Source organism: Lactuca virosa, chromosome 4, assembly GCF_052849685.1.
Source record: "Lactuca virosa cultivar CGN04683 chromosome 4, Lactuca_virosa_CGN04683_v6, whole genome shotgun sequence".
Classification (NCBI taxonomy): domain Eukaryota; kingdom Viridiplantae; phylum Streptophyta; class Magnoliopsida; order Asterales; family Asteraceae; genus Lactuca; species Lactuca virosa.
Genome location: NC_136429.1, coordinates 105468697 through 105493693, shown reverse-complemented (window position 1 = coordinate 105493693; position 24997 = coordinate 105468697). Strand labels below are relative to the sequence as shown.

At 42.3% G+C, this 24997-nt stretch overlaps 3 protein-coding genes across 3 annotated transcripts; all 3 read left to right on the top strand.

Annotated features, from left to right (window-relative positions):
• Positions 1-17766: 17766 nt before the first annotated feature.
• On the top strand, positions 17767-18918 carry LOC145104869 (uncharacterized). Its single transcript, XM_079042034.1, has one exon. It carries the CDS (start codon positions 17767-17769, stop codon positions 18916-18918), a length of 1152 nt encoding a protein of 383 aa, XP_078898160.1.
• Positions 18919-19709: 791 nt separating this feature from the next.
• On the top strand, positions 19710-20273 carry LOC145104868 (uncharacterized). Its single transcript, XM_079042033.1, has one exon. The coding sequence runs from the start codon at positions 19710-19712 to the stop codon at positions 20271-20273; it is 564 nt and encodes a 187-aa protein (XP_078898159.1).
• A 2379-nt stretch (positions 20274-22652) lies between these two features.
• On the top strand, positions 22653-24151 carry LOC145106949 (CBS domain-containing protein CBSX5-like). The gene is made up of 2 exons (XM_079043861.1): positions 22653-23133; positions 23266-24151. The coding sequence occupies exons 1-2, from the start codon at positions 22658-22660 to the stop codon at positions 24110-24112; spliced, it is 1323 nt and encodes a 440-aa protein (XP_078899987.1). The 5' UTR covers positions 22653-22657; the 3' UTR covers positions 24113-24151.
• Positions 24152-24997: the final 846 nt, after the last annotated feature.

The window sequence follows — 24997 nt, the reverse complement described above, 5'->3', positions numbered from 1 at the left end:
AGGACAAAAGGAATATATAAACTTCGACTAATATGCTTGTACTAACTATTCATCAAATTGTACACAACAACACGTTTTATAACATCGAGTTACCGATGCGTTTTCGTACTATCAATGTACAACCAACTCATAGTCAACAACTCATATATCTAGATTTGAAGACTTATATGATATTATAGTCTCATGATCACTCGAGATAAATTCCATGAAGTGATACAAGTGAGCGCGGGTTGAATCCAATACTCAGACCTTATGAGTACTCATGAATGTTGCAGCAAACTTAGCTATGTCTAATACCATTCAGACAAATCTACAAACCAACTTCATGACAGTCTTGATTCAATACCTACTTCCAACGTATGATCGACTGTGGAAAGTTTGAATAATATAATTATTCTGGAAGTCAAAACATGCAAAGTGAAACAATAGTAAATGATTGACACAAGACAGTACCATACTAGTAAATAAAAAGCACATTTTATTTAAACATCAAATGTCAATTACATTTCAACGATTACAAGTTTCAAAACTATCTAATAATTAAAACTAATATCATCCTTCAGCCCAATGCGCCTCACATGCTGTAAATGCTTAACCCTACTCAGTCCCTTCGTGAGGGGATATGCTGGGTTCTCGTCTGATGATACCATCTTTGCCACGAGGAGTCCTTCTTCTATTTGATGTCAAATGAAGTGGTATTTTCTGTCGATGTGCCTGGATCTGTCGTGATCCATTGGTTCCTTGGCTAAGGCAACTGCACTCTCGCTGTCACAAAAAATCTCCATAGGCTCCTTTATAGCTGGTACAACTCCAAGGTCTCCAATGAAGTTCTTCAGCCATATTGCCTCCTTCGCCTCCTCGCTTGCTGCTATGTACTCTGATTCGCAAGTTGAATAAGCTACTGTCTCCTGCTTGGAACTTTTCCAAGTTATTGCTCCTCCATTCAGGGTAAAGACCCAGCCCGAATGAGAGCGAAAATTATCCCTGTCGGTCTGAAAGTTAGCGTCGCTATACCCCACCACTCTCAAGTCATCACTCCCACCGAGGGTAAGGACCCAGTCCTTAGTCCTTCGTAGGTACTTGAGAATGTTATTTACCGCAGTCCAGTGAGCCTTGCCCGGATTCCCTTGATATCTGCTGACCATGCTCAAAGCAAAGGCCACATCAGGGCGAGTACAAGTCATAGCATACATGATCGAGGCAACAGCGGAAGCATATGGTAATCGTCTCATCTCAGCTAACTCAACCTCTATACTCGGACTCTGAGCTTTACTCAGTTTGGCATTGCTCTGTATCGGTAAGTCCCCCTTCTTAGAATCCTGCATGCTGAATCTTTTCAACACCTTATCCAAGTAGGTACTTTGACTAAGTCCAATTAGTCTCTTACTCTTGTCTCTCAATATCCTTATCCCAAGAATATAGGCAGCTTCTCCAAGGTCCTTCATAGCGAAACACTTCCCAAGCCAGGACTTAACTTCCTGCAAGGTTGGGATGTCCTTTCCTATGAGTAGTATGTCATCCACAGACAATACCAAAAAGCTAGTTATGCTCCCACTAGCTTTCAGATATACACATGACTCATCCTCGCTTATCGAAAACCCAAACTCTTTGACTTTCTCATCAAAAAAAAAAGATTCCATCTGTGAGATGCTTGTTTCAATCCATAAATGGTTTTTTCAAGCTTACACACTCTATTCGGGTACTTTGCATCGACAAAACCCTCTGGCTGACTCATATAAACATCCTCAGCCAACTTTCCATCAAGGAAAGCAGTTTTGACATCCATTTTCCATATTTCATAATCATGAAATGCAGCTACGGATAGCATAACCCTAATAGATTTAATCTTTGCTATTAGCGAAAAGGTCTCATCATAATCAACTCTCGGAGTTTAAGTAAAGCCCTTCGCAACCATTCGCTCCTTATAAGTGTGTACTTTCCCATCCATGTCGGTCTTCTTTTTGAAGATCCATTTGCACCCGACTGTCTTACGACCCGGTACATTGTCAACCAAGTTCCAAACTTGATTGTCATACATGAATTGAATCTCGCTGTCCATAGCCTCTTTCCATTTAGCAGACTCGGGGCCAGCCATGGCTTCCTCGTAGTTGTTAGGTTCATCCAAATTTACCAGTGTGCTATCACCGATAAATGTATCACCTTCTGAAGTAATATGGAAACCATAGAACTCAGGTGGAACACTAACTCTACCGGAACGCCTCAGAGGTACAGACTTGTCAATTGGCTCAACAGGAGTTTCCTCCTCAGGTTGATCGCTAGTGTTTGAAGTTCCTTCACCGCTTGACTCTTGAAGTTCTTCAAGGTAAATTTGCTTCCCATTGTCTCCTTGGCCAATGAGCTCTCTTTCGCGAAAGACTCCTCTCCTCGCAACGAAGACTCCTCTCCTATGAGCAGGCAACATTTGAAACTCTTCTGCAGAAGCTCTGTGATGTGTCGGTGCTTACCCTCCCTGAGGGAGTTGAGGATTTCGTTGTATAATGTGACACGTCGATCATGGGTTTGGGTGCGGTACTGATGTAGAGGGGGCACGTGATCGCTTAAGCTTCGGGGTAGCTGAAGCCTCGTGAGGCGAATTATCCTACTCATTATCTGGAGCTGGGGGTGGTGGTTTTCACTCTCAAAATTTGGTGTCACTATCTGTATGGGGTCCGGGGACCCATTTACATCGACCACAAGAGTCTAAGGTATTTGATCGATCAACCCAACCTAAATATGATGTAACGGAGATGGCTTAATGTAGTGAAGGACTACGACTGTGAGATTTTGTACCATCCGGGTAAGGCCAACGTGGTGGCTGACGCACTGAGTCGCAGGGAGGTCAATACTCCGATTTAGTATGTTTAAGGATGACAGTAGTGACTCCAGTATTAGAGATGATCAGGGTTATTCAGATGGAGGCCATCTAGGTGGAAAATCGGAAGAGTGAGCGGGTGATTGGTCAGATATCAACTTTTGATTATGATAGTCGAGAATTGCTAACACTAGATGGCAGGATTTGGTTGCCTTATTCGGGTGGGACCCGACAGGTTTTGATGAATGAGGCACACTGTAACACCCAGTTCCAGGTATCCATTTAATTTGAGTCAACATCATATTTTACCCTTGGACTCGATGAGTTGGAGGCCCAACTCGTCGAGTAGGATCGAATCCGGGTCAGGAATTAAGTGACCTACTCGACGAGTCGGAAGACCGACTCGGCGAGTTGGAGCTGTCAGATGGAAACCCTAATTTTTTAGGGTTTTTCCCCTATTTAAAGAAACATATCATCCTTGTGGCCTCCTTTATCACCCCCTTAACATCCAGAAAACCCTAAATCGCCACCTTGAGCATTGTGAGTGTTTGAATGCCATTTTTGAGTAATCTAGTGTGATTTGATGCTTGTGTGAAGAAGAGGAAGAAGGAGGACTTCAAGAGAAGATTGTAGATCCAAGAACAACATCAATTTCTCTTCACTTTTTGGTAATCAAGCTTCAGACTTGACTTGTAATTTCATAGATCTTCTTATTGTCACTTTTATGGAGTTTTGGGTCCAAGAAGCTTGATCCTTGAGACTTGGACGTCCCAAGTCGATTTACCCCCAGATCTGGAACCTTGGAGGGTCCTTATGGCATAAAGGTGCCATCTTTATGGCCATGAGAACCCCATGTATGAAATAAACCCCATTTTTGGTCTTTTGAGCATAAAAGTCCTATGCATGAACGTAAAGATCAGGAGTTTACGTGTCATACCGATCTTAGGAGTCTAGATCTACCTTCTGGATGAGTTTTGCACATCAGAAATCGAGTTATAGACTTGGACATGCATAGACTCGACGAGTCGTTCTTAGGACTCGGCGAGTCGTGGGTTGATTCCCAAAACTGTTATGATTAAGGAGAAACCCAGTTGAGTTTAGAAAGGATTTAGATGAGTCCAGGGAAGGGACTCAACGAAATGGACATAGCCATGGATCTGGAAACCATGGGACTCGGCGAGTGCAGGAACGTACTCGGTGAGTCCAAGGCCATCTCCCAACTCATGAAGACGGACTTGACGAGTTGTTTATACAACTAGGCGAGTCACAGACTAGACACGTTCATATGATGAAGATAAACTCGACAAGTTCAGGAGGAACTCGGCGAGTCAGATGAAGATTGTCCCAAGGTTATAGTTGAAGGAGAACTCGTCGAGTTCTTGCTAAACTCGACGAGTGGAGACGAGTTGGGGATAGATGAAAGGATTGGGACTCGGCGAGTTGGCGGGCCAACTCGGCGAGTCCGGTCAACTGGAAAGTTGACTTTGACCAGGACATGGACTTTAGCCAGGGGTAAAATGGTCATTTTACCCTAAGGATTATAGCCGGAGAGTCGCCGGAGCAGCAACCATATATTTTCCGCTCAGAGTTTCAGCAGCCAGTTACACGAGGTGAGTTTCCTCCTTTAGGAACGGGTCTACGGCCACAATGTCGGCCCATTTAGATATTAGTAGTCCCGGACTTCGGTCTGATGTCGGGGTTAGCCCGATGAAGTTTATATGTTTCCGGACTTCGGTCCGATGTCGGGGTGGTCCCGAGAAGTAGTATGTATGCTTGATGTCTTTGTGATTTATGCATGTTTATGTGATGTGCTTTGTGTTCCGGACTTCGGTCCGATGCCGGGAAAGCCCGATGCAGTAGTTATATGTTTATGTTACATGTTTATGTATATGTTATGTTCAGTTATTCCGGACTTCGGTCGGATGCAGTGAGCAAGTCCCAAGTTATTCCGGACTTCGGTCCGATGCAGTGGGCGGGGCCCAAGTTATTCCGGACTTCGGTCCGATGCCGGGCGGGGCCCGATGCAGTGGGCGGGGCCCAAATTATGCTGGACTTCGGTCTGATGCCGGGCGGGGCCCGATGCAGTGGGCAAGGCCCATTATGTGTTTTATGTGTTATTGTATGGTATGTGGTGGTTTGGGGGAGCTCACTAAACTTCGTGCTTACGGTTTTCAGTTTTGGTTTCAGGTACTTCCACTAGCAAAGGGAAGGGCTCGGGATGATCGCATGGCACACACCACAGTCTTCAGCCTGGGAGTTTTACTCTGATATTTTGTTATGAGATTTTTATATGGAACAGTTTTATGACACGTTATGATACATGACTCACGATTTTATTTATGATCTTGGATGGTTTATGATTTTATTAATGATTGAAAAATGAAAATTTTGGGCCGTATTTTTGGGGATGTTTTAAGTTGGTATCAGAGCCTTGGTTTGAGGGATTCGGGCACACTTTCAGGTGTGTCTGAACTCAAACTAAGGAATTGGTATAGAAGTTTTCAAAAGAAAATCAATTTTTGTATAAAGGACCTTGAGGAAAGAAAAGAGTTTTAGAAAAGTGAAAAGAATTTTTAGAAAGAAAAGAACTTTGAAAAGAGAAAATGGTGTGGTGCATGCAATCAACCGAGCTCAAGTAAGTACTCCCAAATTACCCATACAAATTTATGCTATGTTATGATTATCAACTTTATTAGAACAGCATGCTAGATTAGGACTAAGGATCTAGGAAGGATGCCTTATGTGTTCAACTTTATGAGAACTGAATGCTAGTACAAATTAGTCAGTATGATAGCTAGAATAGTAGATGCTTGATTATATGTACTCGATGCTCGAATGCTGCTTGCTTTGTGCTTTTAGGAGTTCTAGTTGTCTTTTACTAAGTAGTAAACGAATATGTTACGTTGCATATTGCAAGGACTAAATAATTTCATAAGGTTAAGTCTAGCTCTATTTCGCAGCTCTTGTCTGAGTCCAACCGTTGTAGAGTTGGATCTCTCATTCGAAGAATTATCTAGTCTGAGTAATATGTAATAGTATTCGCAAGCTAGTTAGTGGGAGAAAGCAGGCACTTCTTATGCAGATGATGACGGAGAGTGGGTTGGTGATTACCCTAGGGCAAGCCTAGGAAGAGTTTAGCATGAGATCAGCAGTAGTAGTAGTAGAAGGGACTTGGTGGAGTCGAGGCAGTTCTTGAGGAAAGTACGGATAGATTTGGAAGGTAGTATGGGCCCGTACTACTGAAAGCAGAGGATCCGTACTCGAATCAAGGAAGGCTGAGACAAGACCAGGGAACTTGTAGTGTATGTGATCCCTCCAGTTATATTAGTATGCTGATGTCTGTTATGTTGTGTTTCAGAATGGTGGTTTTGCACCCTAGACCAGCAGTGGGTAGCTCAGGTGCAGGAGAGGGATCGGGCTCAGGCTCTGGAGCCGAGCAGTTAGATGAGCAGACCAGAGAGTTCATCTCCTCGGAGGTCACACGCAGCATACTAGACCAGACTCATGTGATCTTTGGATCAGTCAAGGAGGGTATCTTAGAGCTTCTGGATGAGAAGATGAGCGCGTTCCGTACTGAGATAGCAGCCATGATGGGATCGCACACCTTGACTTTCAGGGAGTTCAAAGCTTGTGGAGCTCCCGACTACCATGGGGCTCGGGACCCCATTGCGAGTACCAGATGGTTGGCGGATGTTGCCAACACGTTCCGCACCAGCAGATGTCCCGAGGGGGACAAGGTCATATTAGCATCCTGTCTTCTGAAGGACAGGGCACGAGATTGGTGGGAGGAGGTCAGGAGAGCCATTGGAGATGACACTGTGTTGGATGCTATGACCTGGAGTGATTTCACGACCAGGTTCAGGGCCGAGTTTGCACCTTTTATTGAGGTGTAGCAGCTTGCTAGAGAGTTTCAGGACCTCTAGCAGACGACAGAGACCGTGGCGGAGATTACCGCCAAGTTCAGGGAGAGGGCCCTTCTTGTTCCGCAGTATGTGGCGGACGAGGAGATGAAAAAGGTCCAGCTGTAGGACGCTGGAGGATATGATTGCGAGGGCTCGTGAGAGGGAGATTGATCTTGAGATGGAGAGAAAGAGGAAGCCCGAAGCGGCGACTGGTGCAGTGGGTTCGGGAAAAAAGCCCAAGGTGTCTGATCACAGGTCTAGGGGACAGCAGAGCCATCGTCGTTGTGGCAAGTGTGGCAGGTTGCACGATGGGGTGTGCAAGGCGGGGAGTTCTGGTTGCTTTAAGTACGGACGGACGGGACACATGAGCAAGGATTGTACAACTACCACCACTACCACCACCACAACATCTGATTTTATTTGCTTCCATTGCAATCAGAGGGGACACAAGAAGTTCCAGTGTCCGAGTCTTGCATCAGCAGGAAAGGTGGTGGCACCCGCTCCTGCTACTATGAGGATTACAGACGGCCGTCAAGGCCTGGCCTAGGTGCCAGTGGCGAAGAGCAGAGCCTTCCAGTTGACAGCAGAGGAGGCACGAGTGACTCCGGATGTGTTTACCGGTATGTATCTTCTCCATCTCCTTATTACCATTTTATGTGATTATTACTTATGCTATGTATGTGCTTATAGGGTCGTTCCTAGTGAACGGCATTTCATCTGTGGTGCTTTTTGATTCGGGGGCTACCCGATCATTTGTATCGCTTGCACTTAGAAAGCGATTTAACAGAGCTCCGGGGGAGCTGGATTGTCCACTTGATGTGGAAATAGCAGACGACAGGACCGTCAGGGTTGCGAGAGTTCATAGAGGATGTACACTGCGGTTATTTGATGAGCAGTTCCCAGTAGATTTGGTTCCTATTCCCCTGCGAGGGAACAAGGTTATAGTGGGTATGGATTGGCTGAGTTCCAATGGAGCAGTGATTGATTGTGAGCTACAGTTGGTGAGGGTTTGCACTCCTAGTGGGGGAGAGTTAGTGATTCAGGGCGAGAGGCCACAGCGCAGACCGATTCTTTGTTCAGCAGCGATTGTCCGAGGCACCAATTCTTACCCTGCCATAGGGAGTAGATGATTTTGTGTTTTACTGTGATGCTTCGATCACAGGCATGGGGGCAGTGTTGATGTAGCGGGAGCATGTTATAGCTTATGCCTCGAGACAGTTGAAGCCTCACGAGGCTAACTACCCGACGCACGATTTGGAGCTGGGGGCTGTAGTGTTCGCCCTTAAGATTTGGTGGCATTACCTTTATGGGGTCCAGTGTACTATCTACACGGACCACAAGAGTTTCAGGTACCTCATGTATCAGCCGAATCTGAACATGAGACAGCATCGGTGGTTAGATGTGGTAAAGGATTATGACTGTGAGATCCTTTATCACCCGGGCAAGGCCAACGTCGTGGCCGACGCCCTGAGCCGCAAGGCAATGACGGCTCCGATCCGAGATATCTGTCTGCGGATGACAGTGGTTACTCCATTACTGGAGCAGATCCGAGAGGCACAGGTCGAGGGCCTGAAGGAAGAGCGCCAGAAGTGCGAGAGGATAGTGGGCCGAGTAGCTTCGTTTGATTACGATAGCCGAGGATTATTGACCCTGCATGGGAGCGTCTGGGTACCGTACTGGGGCGGAGTACGGCAGTTGTTGATGGATGAGGCCCACAAGTCTCGGTTCTCCATCCATCCAGGGGAGACAAAGATGTACAGAGATCTTCGACCCGATTACTGGTGGCCCTGCATGAAGCGGGACGTAACTTGGTATGTGGAGAGATGCCTGACCTGCAGGAAGGTCAAGGTGGAGCACCAGAGGCCGCATGGCAAGATGCAGCCATTGGACATCCTCGTGTGGAAGTGGGAGGATATTACTATGGGTTTTATTACTAAGCTTCCCAGGACCGCACACGGGGTGGATTCGATATGGGTTATTATGGATCGGTTGACCAAGAGCTCCCATTTTATACCGATCCAGGAGAGCATCTCGGCCGAGAAGCTGGCCGAGATTTATGTGCGAGAGGTAGTAGCACGTCATGGAGTGCCTGTCCCTGTGGTGTCATACCGAGACGTCCGGTTTACTTCCAGGTTTTGGAAGCGGTTTCACGACGAGATGGGTACTCGTCTCCACTTCAGCACCGCTTTTCATCCTCAGACGGATGGGCAGAGTGAGAGGACGATTCAGACTCTTGAGGACATACTTCGGGCATGTGTGCTAGATTTCGGTGGCAGCTGGGATACCTATCTTTCGTTAGCGGAGTTTTCGTATAACAACAACTACCACTCCAGTATAGACCGACCTCCCTTCGAGATGCTCTACGGGAGGAAGTGTAGGACCCCAATCTGTTGGGGTGAGGTCGGTCAGCGAGTCATGGGGAGTACAGAGGTGGTACTCAAGACTACGGAGCAGATTCAGCAAGTCCAGAGCAGGCTCCAGACTGCTCAGATTCGGCAGAAGAGTTATGCCGACAAGCCGTTCGGACTTGGAGTTTCAGGTGGGCGATATGGTCCTCCTGAAAGTGTCACCCTGGAAGGGTGTTATCAGATTTCAGAAACGGGGCAAGCTGGGCCCCAGGTTCATTGGTCCGTTTAGGGTTTTGGCCCGGGTGGGTCGGGTTGCTTATCGACTAGATCTTCCAGCAGAGCTCAGGCAGATCCACAACAGTTTCCATGTTTCTCAGTTGTGAAAGTGCTTAGTGGATGAGTCAGCAGTGATACCCCTTGAGGACATTCAGGTTGACGATAGCCTGAACTATATCGAGAGACCAGTGGCGATTTTGGATCGCAAGACGAAGGAGCTGAGGAACAAAAGGGTAGAGTTAGTTAAGGTGCAGTGGCAGCACCGCAAGGGTTCAGAGTGGACGTGGGAGCCCGAGGAGGAGATGAGAGAGCACTACCCAGAGTTGTTTTCAGAGACAGCAGACTTCGAGGACAAAGTCTAAGACAAGTGGGGGATAATTGTAACACCCAGTTCCAAGTATGAATTTAATTTAAGTCAACATCATATTTTACCCTTGGACTCGACGAGTTGGAGGCCCAACTCGTCGAGTAGGATCGAATCCAGGTCGGGAATTAAGTGACCTACTCGACGAGTCGGAAGACCGACTCGACGAGTAGGAGCTGTCAGATGGAAACCCTAATTTTAAGGGTTTTCCCCTATTTAAAGAAACATATCATCCTTGTGGCCTCCTTTATCACCCCCTTAACATCCAGAAAACCCTAAATCGCCACCTTGAGCATTGTGAGTGTTTAAATGCCATTTTTGAGTAATCTAGTGTGATTTGAAGCTTGTGTAAAGAAGAGGAAGAAGGATGACTTCAAGAGAAGATTGTAGATCCAAGAACAACATCAGTTTCTCTTCACTTTCTGGTAATCAAGCTTCATACTTGACTTGTAGTTTCATAGATCTTCTTATTGTCACTTTTATGGAGTTTTGGGTCCAAGAAGCTTGATCCTTGAGACTTGGACGTCCCAAGTCGATTTACCCCCAGATCTGGAACCTTGGAGGGTCCTTATGGCATAAAGGTGCCATCTTTATGGCCATGAGAACCCCATGTATGAAATAAACCCCATTTTTGGTCTTTTGAGCATAAAAGTCCTATGCATGAACGTAAAGATCAGGACTTTACGTGTCATACCGATCTTAGGAGTCTAGATCTACCTTCTGGATGAGTTTTGCACATCAGAAATCGAGTTATAGACTTGGACATGTATAGACTCGACGAGTCGTTCTTAGGACTCGGCGAGTCGTGGGTTGATTCCCAAAACTGTTATGATTAAGGAGAAACCCAGTTGAGTTTAGAAAGTATTTAGATGAGTCCAGGGAAGGGACTCAACGAAATGGACATAGCCATGGATCTGGAAACCATGGGACTCGGTGAGTGCAGGAACGTACTCGGCGAGTTCAAGGCCATCTCCCAACTCATGAAGACGGACTCGACGAGTTGTTCATACAACTCGGCGAGTCACAGACTAGACACGTTCATATGATGAAGATAAAATCGACGAGTTCAGGAGGAACTCGTCGAGTCAGATGAAGATTGTCCCAAGGAAATAGTTGAAGGAGAACTCGTCGAGTTCTTGCTAAACTCGACGAGTGGAGACGAGTTGGGAATAGATGAAAGGATTGGGACTCGGCGAGTTGGCGGGCCAACTCGGCGAGTCCGGTCAACTGGAAAGTTGACTTTGACCAGGATGTGGACTTTAGCCAGGGGTAAAATGGTAATTTTACCCTAAGGATAGTAATCAGTTTCGGACTAAGTGTCATTGTGGAAATTATAGCCGGAGAGTCGCCGGAGCAGCAGCCTAGATATTTTCCGCTCAGAGTTTCAGCAGCCAGTTACGCGAGGTGAGTTTCCTCCTTTAGGAACGGGTCTACGGCCACAATGCCGGCCCGTTTAGATATTAGTGGTTCCGGACTTCGGTCCGATGCCGGGGTTAGCCCGATGCAGTTTATATGTTTCCGGACTTCGGTCCGATGCCGGGGTGGTCCCGAGAAGTAGTATGTATGCTTGATGTCTTTGTGATTCATGTATGTTTATGTTATGTGGTTTGTGTTCTGGACTTCGGTCCGATGCCGGGCAAGACCGATGTAGTAGTTATATGTTTAATTTACATGTTTATGTATATGTTAAGTTCAATTATTCTGGACTTCGGTCCGATGCAGTGGGCAAGGCCCAAGTTATTCCGGACTTCGGTCCGATGCAGTGGGCAAGGCCCAAGTTATTCCAGACTTCGGTCTGATGCAGTGGGCGGGGCCCAAGTTATTCCGGACTTCGGTCTGATGCCGGGCGCGGACCGATGCAGTGGGCGGGGCCCAAATTATGCCGGACTTCGGTCTGATGCCGGGCGGGGCCCGATGCAGTGGGCAAGGCCCAATATATGTTTTATGTGTTATTTTATGGTATGTGGTGGTTTGGGGGAGCTCACTAAGCTTCGTGCTTACGGTTTTCAGTTTTGGTTTCAGGTACTTCCACTAGAAAAGGGAAGGGCTCGGGATGATCGCATGGCACACACCACAGTCTTCAGCCTGGGAGTTTTACTCTGATATTTTGTTATGAGATTTTTATATGGAACAATTTTATGACACGTTATGATACATGACTCACGATTTTATTTATGATCTTGGATGGTTTATGATTTTATTAATGATTGAAAAATGAAATTTTTGGGCCGTATTTTTGGGGATGTTTCACACACAAGTCGAGATTTCCTATTCATCTAGGTGCGACAAAGATGTATCCAGATTTGAGGCATAATTATTGGTGGCCTTGTATGAAAAAGGATATAGCTTGGCTTGTGGAACGATGCCTGACCTGGCGGAAGGTCAAGGCCGAGCATCAGCGCTCTCATGAAAAATTACAGCCTCTGGAGGTTCCGTTATGGAAATGGGAGCGACTCACCATGAATTTTATCACGAAATTACCAAGGACTGCAAAGAGTTTGGTTGCTATCTAGGTGATTGTTGATCGGTTGACCAAGAGTGCTCACTTCTTGGCTGTGCGGGAGAGTTCATCGGCTAAAAATTTAGCCGATATTTATGTTCGCGAGGTGGTTTCCCGCCATGGGGTTCCTCCTTCGATTGTTTCAGACCGGGAAGTTTGCTTCACTTCCATATTTTGGAAGAGGTTCCATGAGGAGTTGGGTACCCAATTGCACTTTAGTACCGCCTACCATCCGCAGACGGATGAACAGAGCGAACGGACCATCCAAACACTCGAGGATATGCTGAGGGCATGTATCCTAGATTTCGATGGGAGTTGGGACTCCTACCTCCCTTTGGATGAGTTCTCATATAACAACAACTATCACACCAAAATTGATATGCCACCCTTTGAGCTCCTCTATAAGAGAAAGTTCAGGGCTCCGATTTGTTGGGGAGAGGTTGGACAGAGGGGCATGGGGAGCACAAAGATAGTGCTTAGGATGACAGAGCTTATACAGCAAGTCAGGCAGAGACTTCAGACAACACATATTCTCCAAAAGAGCTACGCTAACTGACGCCGATCTGAGTTGGAATTTCAGGTCGGGGATATGGAACTTCTGAAGGTGTCTCCTTGGAAAGGCGTCATCTGATTCAGAAAGTGGGGCAAGCTGGGTCCCAAGTTTATTAGTCCTTTCCCGGTAGCAGCTAGGGTGGGCAAGGTAGCCTACCGCTTGGATTTAACAGATGAGCTCAACCAGATTCATAGCACCTTCCATGTATCCCAATTACGGAAGTGTATGGCAGATGAGACTGCTATAGTACCTTTGGCTGATATATAGGTGGATGACCGCCTGAATTATTTTGAGCGGCCGGTAGCAATTATCGACAGAAAGACGAAGACTGTGCGAAACAATATGGTGGACTTGGTGAAGGTGATGCGTACCCATTACCCTTAGTGGACATGGGAGCCCGAGGAGAAGATGCGTACCCATTACCCTGCTTTGTTCGAGGATGATGATTTCGAGGGCGAAGTCTGATCCTAGTGAGGGAGAATTGTAACGTCTAATCATGTACTTGATCTTTAAATTCTTTGAAATTATTAAAGATTGATAAACCTCATTTTATAGTTGGTTACAACGTGAGAGAGAATGTCTCACGATGTGGCATTCAACTGAACCACACATCCTTCCTTGAGGCTCACGACGTGAGACATAGCTATTCGCGTCGTGAGAGCATGCTAACCCTAATCCCATGTTTTACGCCCTATTTAAGGGATGTGTGAAGCTAGGGTTTTGCAAAACCTCAACCTCCCTCACTTCCTTCCTTCCCAAATCGATTTTAGCCTCCATTAGTGATCTTGAAGAGCTTTTTGGTGATTTTAGCTCTTAGAATAAGAAAAAGACTCCTTGGGTGCATCTCTTGTGGCAAGCAAGTTCATTCCTCACCATCCTTCAGTGCTTTTGGACCTTTGTAAGTCCTAAATCTCCTACATTTATCTCTATTGCATGCTATATCTAAGATTTGTTTCTTTCTCTTCATGGTGGAGCTTGATATCATGCATGGGATCCATCTAGTTAGCAAATTTATGGATCATTGAGGCCTTTTCTTTAGTATAAGTTTCAAATATGAGGCTTGGTGTTGGTTTTAGACTCTAATCATGAGTCTTGACCTCATTGTCTTCTTATTGGTTGTGTTGGTGTTCAAGTCATGCGTTGGACATGCATGATTGAAAAACTATGATTTTTATGTTTCTTTGGGTTGGGAAAGACTCTCTGGAAAGTCTCAAGGATTAGCTTAAGGGATTAAGAGCTTAATGTTCAAAGCTGTCCAAAACGGATCTCACGACGTGAGGTATGACATGCCACGTAGTGAGGTTAGGAGGTTCGTGATTACTTGGTTCGCTTTCGGTCATGATGTGACCTATGGGTAGTCACAACGTAATTGTTGGATGAAGTTAACCATGGTTGACTTTTTGGGTAAAACTAGGGTTTTAAGGGTGCAGGCTGATAGGGTATGACTCTACTGCTATTAGGTGTATTGTTGATCATGTTGACCCTATGTGTGAGAGCTGTTTTGTTTCTAGTTGCTATTTGCAAGGTGAGTCTTATTACGTTTACCCGTGTGGTATTTATATATGTGACCAACTTGGTCTTTATTGCTGATTGTTGTTTTATCTGAATTGAAATGTTGATAAATTTAGGATTGCTGAGAATCCCTAAGGTTGATGATAACCCCTGAAACGTGTTGTTAATCCACAAGGCATGTTGTTAGCCCACTGGGATTGTTGATAATCCCCAAGGTTGTTGATAACCCATAACTGTTTATTATGTTGTGATGTATGGATATTTTCGGAGGGACTCATTAAACTTTATGCTTACAGTTGTGGATTAAATGTGTTTCAGGTACCTTGAATGATCGCGGGAAGGCGAAGGCATGCCTTCGACTTGCAGATCTTTTATGATTTCTACATTTTGATACTCTGATTTTTAGGATAATTGTATTGGTACACCTGGGATTCCGTGTTTTGGTTTTTATGATACTTGACGTTTTTGCTGAATTAAAAATGAAAAAGTTGTTGAAAATTTTGGGTTGTTACATGGTGATTGATCGGAACATGGAAGGGATATGACAACAGTGGAGAGTGTATGGTGGCCCGACAGGTGGAAAATGAGATGATGGTAATGTATTCGTCCCCTAGCAACCCAAAACCACCGACGACCACCATGATCGACTTAATTGGAGGTAACGTCACTCAACGATCCAACGACAAGCCCCTCTCAATCTCCTAATCTTGACAGTTTTGATTTTGGTTTGAATTGTATGATTTTAGTAAAGATTTTCGGTTTGTAATTGGGTCTTTAATTGATTTCTCTTCATCTCACCATATTATTATTGATTGTTAATTTTGCTTTTTGGTCTTCTTGACTGAAGAAACCAAACCATGGGACTGCAAAAAATGATACATTTCCCCATCAAAACTTATCGATTTTGTTTGTAATGTTGGATTGTTTGGCTGAATTTTGTGTGTGCAACGACCTTAAGGAGTGTATACTTCTTGAATGAATCAAGTTGAGACTTGTGGGCTTATAGGAACTTTGGAAGTAGAGCAAACATCAACAATCATGGATGGATGGGTTTCTGAATGGAAAAGTTTTCTAAGAAGAAAGAACATTTATTATCTCATAAAGCACAAAAAATATTTAAGAGACTAAATAGACAAATGTGCAAAACATCATAGGGCTAATGTGTCATTTCCCATATTATTAAACAAAAAGTTCGTAATTCAAAAACTATTTCAGTTAACTTTTAGTTTTTAATTTTTATGCTTTATGTCATTCAATATTTTTATGCTTCTAGCCTAGTGGTATCCGGTGTTGTCTTCTCTCATTGAGGTCGAGGGTTCAAGTCCCGTGACGAACATAAGTGGAATAATTTAAGAGTAGATTAGTATATATATTTGTCATTTCAAAAAAAAATATGGTCTTCGAAACATACACGTCTATCTTGATAATCTGCTTAGCATCAACTTTGAGAGCCTAAAAAATACGTTAAAAATACATTGTATTTTTACAATTTTTAAGTAATATAATATCAATACAAATAGTATTGACAGCAAGTTATATTATCTGTTATAGTAATACTTGTATAAAAGTAACAATTTATACCAGTTGATCTAATTATATTTTTAAATCAGGGGCGGAGGCTCCGACGATTTCGGTCCCACTAAAACCTTCGATCCTCAATCAGTCACCGGCGGGATCAAACGCCGGTGATTTCATAACTTCATCTCAATGGGGGATAACTCTTGGACGACTGTTAGTAATAGAAACATGAACATGCATGGGAACCACAGGGTTCATCGTACCAGCTATGATCCAAGAAAAAGTCATGTAAGTTCTGATATAATCTCTCTATTTATCACCAATTTTCCATGGTCGAGCGTGTAATCAACTAGGTAACATAGTTGGTGTGTTTATTGCTAAAAAGATATCAAAATCTGGGAAAAGATTTGGTTTTATTAGGTTTTCAGGAGTTATTAATCGTGACTCCCTGATTATTCAACTATGTGAAGTTTGGTTTGGCTCATATAAATTGTTTGCATCCCTCCCTCGTTCCTTAGAAAATACTGGTCGTAATTCTCAACCCACTAACTTCTCCACAACGGTGCATCGTGATGTCAGGGTAAAATCTTATGCTAATGTCGTCCGAGGTTCACTCAATGACACGAAAAACAGTAAGAACATGGAGGAGATTATCGAACTTACTTCTGGGGACTTCATAGTTGAGAAAAAACAAAGAGCATGTCTTGTTATGGCGAGAGACTTCTCCACACTTCCCAATCTCCGGGTGCTATGCTTGGATGAGGGATTTGATTCTTTTGAAATAAGATACGTTGGAGGTTTGTGGGTGATGATTGAGTTTACTTCCAAAAATGCTTGTAAAAACTTTTTGAGTAGTACAACAATAGATCATTGGATTTTAGAAAAAAGAGCATGGGATCGAAACTTCATTCCCTCAGAACGTTTAGTATGGGTTGATGCCGAAGGACTTCCTCTTTCCGCTTGGAGCAAAGATTCATTCAGAAAAATTCTCTCTAGATGGGGAATAATTGCCCAGCTTGATGATGATCTTGGAGAAGACATTTACAAGAACAAGATCTGCATTCTAACTTCTATTAAAACTATAATTTCAGAGGTAATCAAAGTTTGTGTTGATAAGACTACATATTGGATTAGAGTAAAAGAAGCTCCGGGGTGGACTCCCACCTTTGTCCACGATTTTCCTGCTCCAAAACTAGATAACAGTGAAATACAAAGCAGTGAACAAAATGATGAACATCTTCATTATGCTGAAAGGAATGAAGAAGTCTCATCAGACCCGTTTGGTATTTATGATGCTATTGAAAAGATGAAAGTGGATGAAGTCAATAATGACATTCAAAAAGGTTTTAATAGTTGGGGTAATGTGAAAAAGAATAAAAGTTATAGAGAAGGGCTGCAGGGGCAAAATGGGAACTAAACAACAGAAAATGTTCATTACCATTATACTTCTGACTTCCGTGCTTCCAGCTCACCTGTTACATCGCAAGCAAATTCTTCTGCTGCCCCTGGAACAAATGCCACTCGCCCAACTGTCGCTGCTACTGTTCAAGTCTCGCCTGAAGTCCCTATCGCTGCTCCTATTGACAAACCGCAAACAGCCCATGCTGTTTCTCCCAACATCACAGCAGCTCCTGCTGTGAATTCCGAATTCCCTTCAGTTCACCGTGTTCACTCAGGTTCACAAAAAAAATGGAACAAGCACTTTAAATAAGCAAGCTCCTGTTGGCTTTTCAGGAGGATATATTTTCATGTCGGGCATTCCATCTATGGATGAATCCTTGTCCCACCCTCCTGGTTTTTCAAACATGATTCATGGTGAAAATGATGTGTTCTCAGAAGGCTCTTTTAATACCGACTCAGTTGTGGTTGAATCTAAAAAAACAATCACAGTGGGAGAAAATATTGGTCTTAATATGAATAGTTGTTCGGAACATGTTAAAAACACCATTCAAGAGGAGCGATTTAGAAAAATCATTTAGATATGAATTGTCTTTCTATTAACATTCAAGGAGCGGGTTCTGTTGAGAAACGGGTGTGGATTAAATCTCTTTGTGTCAAGTTTAAAGTCAATTTTTTGGCTATTCAAGAAACAAAAAAAGAGTCAATTGACCTCTCTCTTGCTCGATCTTTCTGGGGTAACCTTGCATTCTCACACTCTTTCTCCCCTTCTCGCGGTGCCTCGGGTGGCATTTTGGTTATCTGGGACTCAAATATCTTTATTCATAATAAAGTTATTATCTCCGATTGGTATGTGGCGGTGGAGGGAATTTGGGTTGTTTCTAGAATGGATGTGTTACTAATTTCCGTTTATGCTCCCCAAAGTGTTGATTGTAAAAGAAAACTTTGGGACAAAATCTCTACCTTGATCTCTTCATTCTCTGGAGAATGTGTGGTTATGGGAGATTTTAATGAAGTAAGATATGAGTCTGAGAGGTTTGGTTCTCAATTCCACCATATCCCAACAAGAATTTTTAATCAGTTTATCGAGCAGAATGATTTAGTTGATATTCTTATGGGTGGGCCTCGTTATACATGGAGCGATAAATGGGGATCTAAATTCTCTAAACTTGATCGTTTTTTGGTCTCTGAAGGTATTATGTTGCGTTTTCCTCACATTATGGGATTGGTTCTGGATAAAAATATCCCTGATCATCGTCATATTGTTCTATTAGAGCATCGGGTGGATTATGGTCCATCTCCTTTTCGTATTTTTCATTCTTGGTTTGAGCAGGACAGTTTTGATGAAGTGGTCCATAATTCTTGGACCTCCAATGTTGTTGGGAATTTGAATGATAATCCTTGGGTTATTATTAAGAAGAAGCTCCAATTTCTTAAATCTAATCTAAGATTATGGAATTCTAGTGTTCGTGATCGTTTGATTAGTAAAAGGAAAACTCTTCAAGATAAAGTTGAAAGGATTGATGCTTCTCTTATGCTTGATGGGGGTAGTGCTGATCTTCGTGAACAAAGAGTTTTGCCTATTAAAGAATTGAATGACTTGGATCATCTTTCTAGAGTCGAGTTGGCGCAGAAAGCGAAGATTCAGTGGGCCATAGAAGGGGATGAGACTCTAGTTTTTTTCATGGCGTTATTAATCGGAGGAGGCGACATCTTGCTATTAGAGGTATCATGATTGATGGTCTTTGGGAGGATGATCCTGATAAAGTTAAAACGGAATTCCATAACTATTATAAAATTCTTCTCTCGAGGAAGAAAGGAAGACGCCCTTCTACTGATCCTAATTTGTTTCATACTCTCACGGAAGATCAAGTTCTTTTTCTTCAAACTCCTTTCTCTCGTGATGACATTAAAAGGGCTGTTTGGGATTGTGGCTCAGATCGGGCTCCTGGGGCGGATGGTTTCTCTTTTGGATTCTTGAAAAGATTTTGGGATCTTATCTCTGATGATTTGGTGGCTTTTATTCAGCATTTTCATAGTCATTGTTCGGTTCCTAAAGGATGTAACGCCTCTTTCTTTACAATTATTCCAAAAGTTCGTGATCCTAAGAATATTAGAGACTTTAGACCTATTAGTCTAATAGGGTGCCAATACAAAATTATTGGTAAACTTTTAGCTAATAGGTTGGCGGAGGTTATTGGTTCTGTTATTAGTCTGGAGCAGTCTGCTTTTGTCAAAGGCAGATAAATCTTAGATGACCCTTTTCTTCTCAATGAGGCGGTTGCTTGGAGCAAGTCTATGAATAATACTCTTTTGAGAAGGCTTTTGACTCGGTCTCGTGGGATTACCTTTTGGAAATAATGCAGATTATGGGCTTTGGTAAGTTGTGGTGTGCCTGGATCATGGATCTTCTCCGGTCTGCTAGGGCTTCTGTTCTTGTTAATGGGTCCCCTACTGATGAATTTCAAATCCAAAGAGGTCTACGACAAGGAGACCCCCTGTCACCTTTTTTTATTCATCCTGGTTATGGAAGGCCTTCATGTTGCTTTACGGAAAGCTCATAATGCTAGCGTGTTTCGAGGTATTTCTATCAGTGGGATCGATATCTCACACTTGTTTTATGCTGATGATGCTGTCCTGATGTCTACTTGGGACCCAGATAATGTTTCTCGTATCATTCGTATCTTGAGATGCTTTTATTTAGCTTCGGGTCTTAAAATCAATTTACAAAAAAGTAAATTGATCGGAGTGGGAGTTCCTTTTGATCAGGTTGAGGTGGCGCCTCGTATGGTCGGGTGTACTCCTGATACTTGTCCTTTTATTCACCTTGGAGTCCCTGTTGGTCATAATATGTCTCAGATTTCTGCTTGGTCCCCAGTTGTTGACCGTTTTCGCTCAAAACTCTCGGGTTGGAAAGCGAAATGTTTATCGTCTGGAGGTCGTCTCTCTTTGATCAAATCGGTTCTTGGAAGCCTCAGTAGTTATCTGATGTCTATCTTCATGGTTCTAATCCCTGTTGTTAATACCTTGGAGTCTCTTCGAGCCAGGTTTTTATGGGGTGCTGATCTTGATGAGAGATACATGCATTAGGTTCGTTGGAATCATATTTTAGCTCAAAAAAAGGAAGGGGGTCTTGGTGTTGGCAGTCTTTTCTCGTTCAATAGCGCCTTGCTTTATAAATGGCGTTGGAGATTTTTTCATAATCCGAATCTAATATGGGTTACAATTGTCAAAGCTCTTTATGGTCCGGATGGTGGTTGCAGTTCTCTTTCTCAGAGAAGAGGCTCAATTGGTCCTTGGAATGGTGTTATTCGTATGCTGGTGCAACTTAATAATCGTGATCTTGATCTCAGGCCTTTTAGCCCTATTAGGATTGGTGATGGAAATATGACTTCTTTCTGGCATGACATGTGGAAGGGGGATTCCCCCCCTGGCTGATTCTTTTCATAGGATTTATGCTCTTGATCCTAATAAAACTATATCAGTTAGAGATAGAGTGCTTCTTGGATGGAACTCTGATTGTCTTAGGCGGACTCCTAGAGGGGGTATTGAGGAGACTCAATGGACTGATTTCACTACCTTAATGTAGGGGTTTCTTCTTCATTCTGTTCCAGATCGTTTGGGGTGGACCATTGATGGCTCCGATTCCTACACTGTTTCTTCTCTCAGAACTTTTTTGGACAATCACATGTTACATACGGGGGGTCCTGAAACTCTATGGAATAATTGGGTGCCAATCAAGGTGAATATCTTTATTTGGAGATTGTAGTTACGAAGCATTCCTACTAAAGAGAACCTTTCTCTCCGTGGGATTACTATGGATTCGATTCTTTGTCCCGTCTGCTCCAATACCGTTGAATCCATTGATCACCTTTTCCTCCATTGTAATCAGTTGATTGAGATATGGACTCGTGTTGCTATCTGGTGGGGCGTCCGAACTCCTCACTTTTTCTCTATTGACCAACTCCACTCGTGGTCTGATTCTCTTTCTTTAAGACGAGGGCAACGACAAGCCTTTGATACTGTCATCTTGACTACCTTGTGGTGTTTATGGAATTTTTGTAACTCCACAATTTTTGGAACGACTCATCCCAGGAAATCTCTTATTCTTGATGAAGTGATTGACAGATCTTTTTTTTGGATCTCCAATAGGTGTAGAAAAGCTAAAATTAGTTGGACATTTTGGCTCCATAATCCTCTCTTAGCTTGTAATTTGTTGTGATGTCTTTTTCTTTCTAGCTCCTTGCTAGTTTTTTAATAAAATCTCTGCTGTTCTAAAAAAAAATCAGGGACGGATCTACTAAGGAGCATGGGGGTAGCACGATGCTATCCCTCAAATTTTTAGGCGTAGAGAAAAGTTTTTGAGAAAATTTTTGATATAGTGTAATTTTTGTGTTATGCAACCCTTAAAATTTATGTGTGTGTTATCCCTACCATTTGTTTTGGATGCACCACTATTTTAAATATAAATTTATCATTAATATACTTCTATCAAAATAAATAATTTAAAATTATAAATATGCTAAACAATAAACATGCTACCGTCAAATTTCTATCGTATACTTATAATCGACTATTCACCCATACAAACGCGTTAGGTTAGTTAGAAGAATTAAAACTATGTAAATAATATAAAATGAAATAATAACGTCATAACACTAAATCGGGTCAAGTACCCATCCCGATAAATATTTAATTCTATATCAACAAACCTCAGCTTCAAAATTCAAATCGATGTGCTTGTTTGACAAAAGTTCTCTCAGGTCAATTAAAATGGCCACCCAATTTTCGAAAATATGCATGTTCTCCCCTTATTGTTATTTCATATCCAAACTAGGTCCTCATTCTTGGTATCGTCATTTCAAACTAATTTTATTATTAAAACATGAAATATGAAAAAGCAATTTACATTATTATCACATGTAACTCACTTATATCAAGTTCGTGTTTTGAAAACATTATTAGGTTATTCTTCTTTATAATATATATCAATTGTTGGTGATGTAGTTATTTCATATTTACAATGGATCTAAGTTAAATCACAAAAAAAAAAAATACATATTCAAACTATAGAATTTGAATATACTATATCAAGAAAGTATTACTTCAAAAATAATTATTTTCTAAAAAAAAATTACAAAACAAAAAATATAAAGCAACTAAATGTCGAAATATAATGATTGTTTGTTCTAAAAACAATTACAAAACAATAAATATAAAACAACTGAATGTAAAATTTTACTTAAATTCACTTGTAAGACTGGTTTTTACCATCCAAATAAATGTCCAACAGTCCAAGTATACAACATCCAAGATGTTTTTTAATACTAAAATTTTTATATACTTTGAAACATATTAGAACTAGAGTATAAAAACACGAGGTTAAAAATAGATAATTAAAAACAACAAGGACCGTTATTATAAATACTCTCAACATCATGGATTCTCCCTCTACCTGTACGGTGTACCTATAAATGCCAAACGTTTCATTTCATTTCCAACGGGTGACGGAAATCGATAAACTGCATCTTGCTTCTTACCCCACCTACCGTATCCTATCGCTTCTAGAACTCTCTCTTCCTCTCTCTAGACTCCGATCCATTTGTATGGCACATCGCTTTCTTGCTTCAGAAGTCTCGGATTTGTGCGTTGGAAAGCCGCCGCTTAGTTCGTTACCGGCCACCGCAACCGTCTCCGACGCGATCTTTGCACTTAAGAGGTCCGGCGATATCAATGTAGGTATATGGAGCTGTAATCATTCTGATTCTGTAGTGGCTGTTAACGACGTAGCTCCATGTCGGTGTATTGGAAAGCTCTGTATGGTTGATGTGATTCTCTATCTTTGTAAAGAAGAGAACCTTTCACGTCCTGTTGAAGCTCTTCAGACGAGTGTTTTGGATCTGCTTCCGAAGGTGAAAGGACAGATTAGGCATCTGGAATCGAATTCGAGGTTTGTTCTTTTCAAATTATTTGATTCGCTATATTCCGGATTCGAGTCATTTTAATTGATAAAATTCGTATGATATATGTGAAATATATTCAAAAATGGAATTTGGTTGTTTTTGATTTATTTCCTATTCAGCTTGTTAGAGGCAATAGATTGCATACTCGAAGGGGCACAAAATTTGATCATACCAATACAAGCAACCACAAGAACAAATCAAAGGAAAAATTATCTTAACAAGTCCTCTCAGAGCACCATAAATCACAATGGCAACGAATTCTGCTGGCTAACTAGAGAAGACGTGATTCGCTTCATCTTAAACTCCATTGGTGTCTTCTCCCCAATTTCCACATTCACAATCGAATCACTCAACATAATCAACACCGAAACCCTAACTGTCCACTACGACGACCCTGCCATCTCTACACTGCCCTTAATCAATCGCTCACATTTAAACCAAACCTCCATAGCAGTAATCAACCAAGACAAGACACTAATAGGCGAAATATCCCCCTTCGCCCTCTCCTGCTGCGACGAAACCATCGCCGCCGCCATCTCCGCCCTCTCCGCCGGAGACCTCATGGCGTATATCGACTACAGTGGTCCACCGGAGGATTTGGTCCACTTGGTCAAGCTGAGGTTACAGGAGAGAAACTTGACTGCCATGTTGGATATGGTCGAGAACTATTATGATCCTTCGTTTTCATCGTCTTCAAGTTCTGATGAGGAATTTGGTGGTGGGAGGAACGGCGGCATGGGGCGGAGTTACCCCGGGAGACGATCGGAGGCGATTGTTTGTAATCCATGGAACACGTTGATGGCTGTTATTGTGCAGATGATTGCTCATCGTGTTAGCTATACTTGGGTTGTTAGAGAGGATTATGGGTTGATTGGGATTGTGACGTTTACGGAGATTTTGACACAATTTAGGAGTGCTATTGGGTCGTTGAATAGATGTGAGGAAGAGAGTACGAAGTTGCAATAACAAATAAATTCAAGTATATAAAAGTGGTATTTAGTTGCTGGTGGTTTTTTTTTTTAAATTTTTTCTATATATTCCATTAAATAAAAATAAAAGTTTAATAATAAAGTAAATTGTGAAAAATATTCAGTTTTATTTCATTTTCAATCAAACAAACATGTAACATGTAACAACTATTTCGTAAACAACTTCGTTACTTTCAAAAAAACAGTTTTGCAAACCAAACGACGCGTAGTTCTTTTTCTTACTTTTTTTTGGAGATAACCAATCAAACGAAGCAAGAGAAAAAACAAAAAAAGACAAAATAACCTAAACTATATCATTTGTTTCTAAAAACAGTAAAAAACAAAATAATAATAATAATAATAAGACGAAATGATCCCAAAAGCCATCAAAACCGCAGTTGGCAAACTCTTGAAATTGTGGTTGTCAAATTTCACTTTCACTAAAAAAACTCTGATTTCAGGTTAGTGGATTGCGATTTTGTCATGGGCCCGAACCCATAAGCCCAATGTATATAAACTCTTAAAAAATTCGGCATTATTTTTTATTTTCACGTGGGCTACGATTTCTATCTAATGGCTGAGGAAAGATTTGCTTCATGCAAATCAATGAATTACCAATAATTCCCATTTTTTTTAGAAGTTTAAATATGATTATCCACTTAGAATCGATTTTAGTTGTAGAAGTTATATGTTTTTAATGCTTGTACTCTATGCTTTAAAAGCTTTTGCAATCGCTAGATTCCAAGAGGAAAATGCGGATGGGATAATGCCGTCTGCAATTGTACAACTTTTAGGTGGTGTTTGTTTTTTTTGAGGCAAAATGTCTGCAGTCTGCGAACCACATCTGTAGACTTCTGCAGTAGAAAAGGTGGACCAAACGTCT